This window comes from Bidens hawaiensis, unplaced genomic scaffold (assembly GCF_021521415.1).
Source record: "Bidens hawaiensis isolate Kalapana, Puna unplaced genomic scaffold, B.hawaiensis_p1.1 tig00006359_1, whole genome shotgun sequence".
In the NCBI taxonomy this organism is placed as follows: domain Eukaryota; kingdom Viridiplantae; phylum Streptophyta; class Magnoliopsida; order Asterales; family Asteraceae; genus Bidens; species Bidens hawaiensis.
In genome coordinates, this window is record NW_027491424.1 from 576369 (window position 1) to 586489 (window position 10121).

At 34.4% G+C, this 10121-nt stretch overlaps 2 protein-coding genes across 2 annotated transcripts; both read right to left on the bottom strand.

The window, feature by feature from the left end:
* Window positions 1-2329: 2329 nt before the first annotated feature.
* LOC143632007 (uncharacterized) lies at window positions 2330-4222 on the bottom strand. Its single transcript, XM_077100608.1, has one exon. The coding sequence runs from the start codon at window positions 3906-3908 to the stop codon at window positions 2349-2351; it is 1560 nt and encodes a 519-aa protein (XP_076956723.1). The 5' UTR covers window positions 3909-4222; the 3' UTR covers window positions 2330-2348.
* Window positions 4223-7953: 3731 nt separating this feature from the next.
* On the bottom strand, window positions 7954-9289 carry LOC143632009 (cyclin-U2-2-like). Its single transcript, XM_077100609.1, has 2 exons — window positions 8871-9289; window positions 7954-8248 (listed from the first exon to the last, which is right to left on the bottom strand). Exons 1-2 carry the CDS (start codon window positions 9287-9289, stop codon window positions 7993-7995), a joined length of 675 nt encoding a protein of 224 aa, XP_076956724.1. The 3' UTR covers window positions 7954-7992.
* Window positions 9290-10121: the final 832 nt, after the last annotated feature.

The following is a 10121-nucleotide window of genomic DNA, read 5'->3' on the forward strand; positions in this document are numbered from 1 at the left end:
AGCTAGTGTTACTGCAACTTTAGTACATTTCGATCATAAAAGTCTACTCTAGTTTCAAACAAACTTTTGCCCCCAAATGATAAAAATCATATTAATCCACTCAAGGCTTCCTTAACCCCCTAGTTAGACATCATTATAATCAAAAGTATATAAACAAATATATTTATTGAAATTGGACCTTTGGTGTGGTTTTGTGGTTTATCCAATTTATGGCATATATATGTACTTAATGTAGTTGATAACCTTTTGAATGGTTAAAGGATATATGAGTAATTTAACAAAATATGAAGCTTCATTAACTTGTACCGAAAGCTTTAAAAACGGGTGGAGACATTGGTAAATTACTTTTCTTGCTCAATTATGTAATGACTCTTTTGTCTTTGTCATGTAATTATGAAATTACTTTTTTTCCTATCACTCTTTCTTTATATATAATAATATAGATAACAATTGTAAAGATTTGTATGCATCATGACTTGTACATTGTGCATTAAGGTTTTTTTTTTCAATTTTTTCTCTTTTATTTTTTCATCATATAGTTTTCATAATTTATTTTTTGTCGCTGTACCTTATAATTTTTACAAGTTTATCACAAAGTATGTTTCATTGTTAATCTTAAAAATTTTCTACTTTCAACGTTGTTCTCTAATACTTTCCATCTTTTACAAAATTTGCATTTAATGCTTTACTCTAAATTTTGCAAATTTACACTCCGCAACACGCATGTGTATGTGTTGTTCAACGTTCTTGCGTCTATCTTCATCTTTCAACTTTTCGGTCATAAGACGACTTTATTATTATTTTTATGTTTTATTTTTCGGTCTATTTTTCATGTGTTAACAAGCCACCACAAATGGCCGTGATTGAACGTTTTTAGGTCTACTTTTCGTTCGGTTTAACAATCCCACTATAACGCACGGATCCAATGCTCCCGGCCCATCAATACATGGGTTTGTAAAATGTTTCAAGGTTACTTTTTTTTTAATGGTGTTCACCCCACAGCAACGCGGTGAGGCTTAATACTAGTTAATTACAATGTAAAACAAACATTTTATATTTATTTTTGGCAAACTATATAGTAGAACTAAATTTTATAAAATAAAAATAACAAGAAATAAAGTATACATCATCTAAACATTGATTTCCTCCAAAAGATTTCATGGTGCATGCAACACATCCCTACAAAATCAAACTTACAAGATGGAGTGGTATCATCTTCATCAAAAAGATTACGTGCATGTTAAATAATTTGCCATTAGAGTCCAAGGGCTTTTGAATCATTAAATAATTTGTCACTTAAAGTTCAAGGACTTCTTTGTAATTAAATCATTCTTTTCTAAGTTCATGGACCATTCTGTCATTAAACTAAACTTCTAATTCGTTACATTTCTTTAATGAATCGGGTTGTCATACGAACTGGTTCCTGTAACGAATTGAATCCCTTAACGAACTGGACTCTTAGCGAATCAGTCTATAGCGAACCAGTCCAGGTAACGAATCAGTCCTTCTGATTCGCTATCTTCTTCTAACGAATTGGCTATACGAATCAAGGGTAATTCGTTACCCTTTTCTTTTAACGAATCAGACACGAATTAAAGCTTAGTTCGTTACGCCCCCTTATACGAACTAACGAATCATCCTTTTAATTCGCTAAGTTTCCCTTAGCGAACTAGGTTTAGGTCAGAATGTCAGGGAACATTCCCTGACATCCTTACCTCGTACATCTTTTCCGGCGCCGGCGCCGGAAGGCCGCCGAAAAATCGCGGATTCGCCGGAAAAACGAGTTTCAACTCGTTTTTCACCGTTTTTCGCGCCGTTCGATCCAGATCTGAGCTAGGGTGATCCCTAAGCTCATCTTAGGTTCGGTTTATACCCGATTCCATCCGGATCTCGTGATTTAAACGGTTTAACGGTGTCGGCTCGTCGTTTCTTGTTTATATCTAAAGGGTTTAAGCTCATACAATATCATACTAGTATTACCTAGAGTCGGGATCGATTCCTCTTTCTTGGTTCGGCTAGATAAGGAGAGAACTAGAGAGAGATCTTAAGTGTGTGTTTTGGTGGTGTAAGGGATATGTGTGGAATGAAATAAATGGAAGATTAAGGGTATATATATTTATTGATCATGGGCGCCCATGGTCTTTCCTTCATTCTTTCATAACCCAAGTCCATAACCCGTATCCATTTACCCAACACTAGCCCAACTCATAATAATTCATACTTTCGTTTATTAACCGGAACCCGAAAAATGGGATGTTACATAAACGGATGTATAATTACAGTTTGCTTCTGGGTTATATATATACTTGTTTTTATTTCTTTAAAAAGAATCAACACAAAATAATAATTTATGGGCCCTGAGTTGAATCCACATCAGTTGTTGAACCAATCCCAACTTGCAACCATGAAGATGAACTCCCACTCACATTGTTCATGTCTTTCAGTTCACTCAGTTTTACTAGTTTCAACTTACTATCAGCTTCATCATCCTCCATTGTTGTTGTTGTTGTTGTTCCTGCAACTGCAGCCGCTTCCTTTTCGTTATTGTTGCTTATTTTCTTATGATCATGATCTTGTTGGTCTTGTTGATAATGATCCGTTCGGTTTTGATCTTTCCCATCTCCATCTATAACATTTTCATGATCTGCATTCCATGAATGCAAGTTAATCTCGGTTGAAACATCGAAACTCAACGGATATCTAGGATCCCTCCTTAATCCGGCAGCCTCATGATGTTCAGGCGCGGGCATGTTAAGATCAAGTGCTTTTGATTTGTTGAGTATTTGTGATGGTAATGCTAATGCCCGCCGATGGAGTTGCTCAATATGTTCATGGAAGTTAAACTTTGCTATGGAAGAAGTATCAGACATGTTAGATGTTAGCCAATGACACCTCTTGTGTCCGCCTAACGCTTGTCCCGAGGCAAATATTTGGTTACAAATAGAGCATTTGTGTACTTTGGACATTCGGCGTGCTGGTCCGCCAGTCGGTGTTGTGCTGGGACCTTGGTTAAACTGATAGCTCGAGATTGGTTTCGGCGAGGGGAAAAATTCGTCGTGTGTGATGACGTCATCATCACCCGTGTTATCATTGGATTGGTCGTTTCGGGCAGCGAAACAACCTTTGACTTTTTTATGACTTGCCCTATGACCACCCAATGCTTGATGTGAACTAAAAACCTTTTTACATGCTTTACATTCAAACATGCCTTTAGGGGTGGTGGCAACACCTTTGGCTTTATAATCTAACGCGACAGGTGGTGGCGCGGGTGGTCTTGTGAAAGGTGGGAGAAATTCCGCGGTGGAAAACATAGGGTTCCCCCGTTGCTCCTCCCTGCTAGGGGAGGTGTACGAGTCTTCCACGTCAGTTTTCGATGGATCAACACGCGCGTTCGATAACTCCATTAAGCATTTAGCTAAGGCTAAATCCTCTTCATCACTAGTTTGACAATTTGAGTTAAAGCTACCAACTTTAGCCCTTAAAGATCTCTTTCTTTTCGACCACCCGCTAGCCGAACCACCGCCACAATCTCTTTGTCCACCACCGTGGGTTTCATCATCATATCCTTCGTCCTCATCAGCCTCCGACTCCGGTGATGACACAAGACTCTCACCGTCGTCGGAGCTACATTTTCGATGCTCGAGGAACGATTTCCATGACAAGAATTCCTTCCCACAATTCTCACAAACCCTACAACTTTTTAACCGGTTAGGGTTTGTTCTTAATGCATACATTCTCTTGTTCCTTTGTTTATCTTCCCAATCACTCGTGGGGTCTTCATCGTCGAAATTTCCTGTATCGTCACTAATACCGTGAGCTCTCATATGCCCGCCTAACGCTCTACCGCACATGAAACCCTTCTTACATATTCGACAAAAATGTTTGAAATTGGTGTGTTGATCATCCATGCATATGATATTGGAACAATGGAAACAAGAAAAGAATTGAGGGTGGAGTTATGTTCTTGTAGTTGAAGTTATTGGTGAAAAGAAGATTGGTCCTGGTTTCTAGTATGAGTAATTTGTGGTATGTATGAGAATTGGAAGAGAGAAAATGGAGTGTGAGTTGAGTGTGTGTGAGACAAGTGGGAGGATGGTATGATGTTGGAAGACCTTTTCTTACATGTTTATAGTGGTGGTTTTCTTCTAAGGCATTTCCTTAATAATCCATGCATCATTTTGGTCATCTATTTATGGAATTTTCTCTTAATATTATAATTAAGTTATTGCCATTTTAATTAGGAATACCAAGGATAATATTATAGCTTCCTTTCAAATATGTTTTAATCCTATTCTCCACTTACAAATATGTTTTATGTGGCAATCGATAACTTAAAATCACTTAATATTGATGATTTCAATGTAATCAAGTTATTTTATATTAATTAGATTTTTTTTAATATCAAAGGGAAATTGATGCGAGTTAGAAGGTGCTGAGTACACGTTCAAACAAAACTATTTTGATTTCCGGCATCTATAAAATTAAGGGGTTTCAAAAGGGGGGGGGGGGGGGGCTTTCACGAGGGTCTGCGGGCTAGGACCTTGATTAATGAAAAGTTGTAAGGAAAATAATTATCATCATAACTGATTATCAATGGTAAAAACGATGGACAGTTAGCTAGTACTAATCAACACCAAGTTGGTTCATTTGTTGCAAATGATCACTAGTAGTAATGATCAACAATAACTCAGCCACAAGTAGCAACTTGGTCAGTTGGTCACCATCAGTAACTGGTCATTAATCATATATCCGGTCTTATTGGTCAGTTGGTCACCATTAGTAACTGGTCATTAATCATATATCCGGTCTCATATTAGATTACCCGGCTCTATACCCCAGCTCCTAGATATTTCAGGTTTAGGGTATTCTCATAGGTTCGGATTTTCCTAGTTCTTTTTTTATACATGCCTACAATATGGTAGGGATCCAAACAATATACGGGTATAATGTTTAATCCAAATAGTGTAAGGTGGATTTTAACGAGGATAACTTACAAATACTTGTGTTTCTTGTGGATTTGTGATGGTAAATACGATTTTTTCGGTGGTTCGTCCGGTGAGAATTGAGAAAAGAGAAAAGTGTACTAAGTTCTAACACAATCATTAAATAATCCATATCATTTGTCTTCAATTCCAAGCTAAGATAACTTTTTGTCGGTTGGTTCTATTTATCCTTCCATATTAACCAACATTACAATTTTATATATAATGACTACACTAATTGGTTAATTTATTTTAAATTAATTACTCGGATGCACATTGTGGTTTACTCATATTGAATGTTTGCTTCTCGCCTTAACAAAAAAATACACATAATTGCTTGTTGCGGGTAACACGGGTGCTCCCTGTGGTTAACGGCTTTGGTGGAGAGTGGAGACATGCATCGATGCTAGGGGCACCCTTTTTTCCCACAACAAATTATTGGGAAGCACACTTATGCTTTTTTTAAATAAGTGTCGAAAAATACGATTCTTTGTATATGACTAAAAGTTATAATTCGTTGTATATGACAAAAAAAAAACACATCTTATAGTTATCCTCTACATGTTTTCATCATTGTGAAGAGCTTAATTGTGTTCTTCATTAGTGACGTTGACAAGCCCATCTTTTTCTACGGCACAAACTAAGTAATCGATCAATAAATCATCATCAAAATGGCATTGAACATGTTTAATAAACAAACAAACAAACAATCATAAAGAAACAAACAAATATAAACAAACACGTTAATATAAACAAACTAGAAGTCAGCATAAAAAAAAATTAATTGAAAGATACAAATTACAAGTAATGTAAAATTATAAACAAGGAAAACTGGTTTAGTGAACAACGAAGAACAACCAACAAAACTTAGTAGCAACGGGTTGATGACTAGCTAGTGGGAGGTATGACGAAAACTAGGTAGCAGCGACAAGGAGACATCCGTGCGAGTAAGGCTATCTTTCGGCTTTCAACAATTTCAAATTTAAAGAAACGAAATTAAATTAACCCTAGTTTTCTTTTCCTTAAACTTGGGCTAAAGCATTTAGAAAGAGGAACGAAAACCTTTTGGGCCTTATGGGGGCATTTTCCAATTCCCCTCTACAGTTTACAATATTGATTATTTATTTGGTTTAGGTTTGAGTTCAGTGCATTCTTTGTTCACAGTTAGAAAAAAGAGGTTGGATTCATATAGAATGTAAAGAATCAACATTTTGCAATAAAGTAATGTAAATATAATGCTTTGTTAAAAAAACTTACCAAGACCTTTCAGAGACATTTTCTTAATGTCAAGGCTGATTCAGCCAAAACAAAAAGTTATGGGGTAAAAACGTAATTACCTTAACGGAGGGGCTAAATCAACAAATGAAGAGAAGTTGAGAAGCGTAAAATAGGTGTCGAAAATTGTATTTGAGTGGATGAATGAATTAAGAAAAATATTACACTAATTAGGTCAAAAATCCAAATTTATACCGTAGATGTGTAAATGGGTTTCAAAGAATTTTAGTAAAGTTGTCATCGAATCTTTTATTTCACCATTAGTAACACGACGAATTACGGTGTTTCTCAACACCTAGTGGCAAGTTAACTCACTCTAGCCTGTCACATAGGCTGATTGTTCTCGCCTTCTCATGGCGAGTCAAGATTATTTCCCTGTTGAGTTTTATTCTACATATAATGGTGAATTAAGAGATTCTATGACATGCCTATGGTTTTTATCAGTTCACCACTAGCAAGTGAGAAATATCCCCTCGTGACTAAAAGTTAATACTAAAAGCAAGCCCCCCAAATGATTACTTATTTGAAGTAAAAGAAACCTAAAAAAAGAATCATTTTTTATACCAATTATGAAGTATATCAAGATCAACTATGTAATTCTTGAATATTTCAGAAGAAATCAAGTCTCTCGGTTTTCTTTGACTTAAAAATAGATCGTCTCACAAATCATTTGTTGGAAAGACTTGTGTAATCTTTCTTTGTAATTATGTAATTTCTCTTTGTTGTGTTGTTTGTCCTTGCGTTTACTTGCAGTTCTTTCATAAAAATTGCTTTTTAGAGAAAAAAAAAACTGTTTTTCTAGAGGATCATATGTCGTGTGATACAAATCCAACTTATGATTGCAACTCTTAATACTTAAATACAAGTCATTATAACATGATCGTAGACATTATAATCATTCCAACTTTAAAAAGTATTTTCTTTAAAACTTGTGCTTCCATCATTTAAAAAATGGCATAGCCTGAAAGATAAATTAAAAATATATAAACAGGCTGGTTTAGAAGGTTGTTGAAGCATAAATTAATTGCATATATTTGCACTTCATTATTGAAGTCATCATTTTCTTTTTCATATTATAAATCTTAAAAAGTTGCAAATAACATTTTATGCACCTTTCATTTCCTTCCTAATAATAACATAAATAAAATAATAAAAAGCTTAGGTCCCCGTTGAAAAAGAAGAGACGTGTTATTTTTAAAATCTGATTCAGGTCCCCATATATTAAAAAGGGTCAAACTATGAACAAATCCTAGATCCGAATTAAAAACACACCAAGATCTGTTTTGTAATCACAATTAAGCATTGTCTTAAGCAAAAAATTAGGGGTGTGTTTTGCTTGTAACCTGGTCCGGTTGGTGTTGACATAAATTTTGAGTCAGATCGTTAAATATGATTTCAGGAAACGACAAACTTAACCGGCTAGGGTGCTGGATAAGCTGATTTTAGTGGTTTAACAGTTTGAACTATTTTTTAGTTTAGTTTGTATTAGACATAAGAAATTATAAAGATTGGTGCTAATGAAATATAATTATAATATACAAGAAAATATATTTAAAATCCGAAAAACCAGAAAATGAAAACCAAACCATGAACCGAATCATATAAATCTCAAACCATTGATCCTAACATGCCCACTTCGGTTTTATTTAGGTGAACACTCCAAGAAAAAATCGACATTTTCTTTATACATATTTCTTCTATTTACACAAAGTAAAAAAAAAAAAAAAAACTCGATTTATAGTGTTATCCGGGAGATATGATCATATTGTCTTTGTTGCGATTTAATCTCTTCAGCACATCGTAAGGTTTTTTCGATATGATAACCACCTCCGGTGCTCACTTCTCTTTCTAAATGGCAACAATAGCTTTCAAAAACACTCACATTTACATGCATTTTGAAGTTCATCAAGAACAGAAACTCAAGCTCTAATGTGTTCATCTCTTCTGTTGATATGCCTCCAACTCTTGCATAATATGAATTTCTATAATTCCTGCAAGTAAATAAATTAATCACAAATTTAATCCCATAAATGTTTATCATAGTATATAATTTCTTGGTTAATATTATATTCTGAATATATGGGAAAATTGATCATATTAATGCAACAATAAATTATCATAACTTTTCTCCATACGGTCAATTATTTCATGCATGATTAAAACGACTATGCAGCGACTGTCGACCAAGCATTTACTCTCATGTGTATATAAATACAATATAATAACAACTCACATAAAAAAAAACCTACTCATTTTTTTTTCAAATTAAAAATTTCTTAATAAAATAAAATAATAGAAATTCAATTCGTCTATTACCTAAACAATGTTTATATATGTAACCAAAACATGTGTAAGTAATATAAAGGGTATATTACCTAAACATGAACTACGTACGCATTTGTAGATAAAAAGATTCAAACTGTTAATAAGATAAAAAAAACAATATTTTAATAGTTTTTTTTATGTATACAAACACACCACTTATATTTATGTGATCAAAAAAATTAAACGGTTTGTAACGAAGAACAATTGTTATATATATAACAAACAAATTAATTATCTTTAAACTATAAGAGAACATGATTGATTAATATACAAAAAGCAAGAACTTACATGTCTTCAGCATATTTAGAAGCCACCATAATAGTTGTGATCAAAAGCCGATGAACATTCCGACCAGTTATCCGAAACTCGGGCAACAACCGACAAAACCGATCAATATACACGTACGCAATAACATACACCGAAGGTCCAGCTCGGGTGTACCTAAAGATCCTCTCAAGATACGACTGAATTGTCATATCCGGTGTTTCATTGCAATCAAAAACCCTAACGCTAGCTTTGGAACCATTGTGTTTGACACTTAAACCACATTTTCTACCAATTCTCTCGTTTCTAGCCAATGTTCTTTCAATGAGAGATGCAAGAACTGAGATGACTAGAGGGGCTTTGGAGTCTTGTTGGTATGAGTATGAGTACACATCATATCTAAGTTTTCTTGGAGATATGCCCATGTTTGAAGAAAAAGACATTTTTGAGTGATAATACCCAATGGAGTAATTTGAGTGAAAAGGAGAGATGGTTTGGTTCTTTTTTAGGTTTTGAAGATGGGAGGGAGGTTATATATGCACACAATTAAGTGGGGGGAGTTGGTGTGTTTGAAAGAGAGAGATTAAGAGTGATTAATATATATCTTAACTCATGTTGAAAACTGTTAATATATAAACTTTTTAGATCTTTATATGCATTATACAGATGAAAATAATTTTTTACATATATTAACAATTTAAAAAAAATAAAAATATTATTATAATTTTATATAACATTATTACCCAATGAAATAAGAAATATAAAAACAAAAAGTTTGTAAATTGGTAGATTGTTAAATTACCAAGAAAAAAAGAAAGTAAAATGTCTACGCATATGACATAGGTTAACAAGTGTGCATGTATGTTTTGGGTAATTGGGTTGGGTATCACCTAGTATCACGACCGTTACCTGAATACTCATACTATTAATTGTCTTGGATGTTTTAGGTTTCATGTTTTCCGTTGAGTTCGAATATACTCTTTACCAACTACCAAGTGAGGAGTTTGTACGTGTGTGATTGAAAGTAGAGGTGTACAAAACCGGTTTGAAATTCAAACTGAACCGGTTTATAAATCGAACCGGTTCGGTCAATGACTGGTCAAAACTGGTTTGACTCAAACCGGTTTAGAAGCAAGATAGGCCGGTCTGGTCACACCGGTTCGGTTCGGTTTATAAACCGGTTTCAAACCAGTTTTAACCTGTTTCAAACCGGTTTTTCTCAAACCAGTTCGGTTTTAAAACCGGTTTGATAGATTTGAAGGAGAACCGGTCCTA

Excerpts from the sequence above, each read along its gene's own strand:
- LOC143632007 (XM_077100608.1), bottom strand. The coding sequence starts at position 3,908 with ATGGATGATCAACACACCAATTTCAAACATTTTTGTCGAATATGTAAG.
- LOC143632009 (XM_077100609.1), bottom strand. The coding sequence starts at position 9,289 with ATGTCTTTTTCTTCAAACATGGGCATATCTCCAAGAAAACTTAGATAT. Across the intron at positions 8,249-8,870 it reads TCTAAATATGCTGAAGACAT|GAATTATAGAAATTCATATT; the intron begins GTAAGTTCTTGC and ends ATTTACTTGCAG.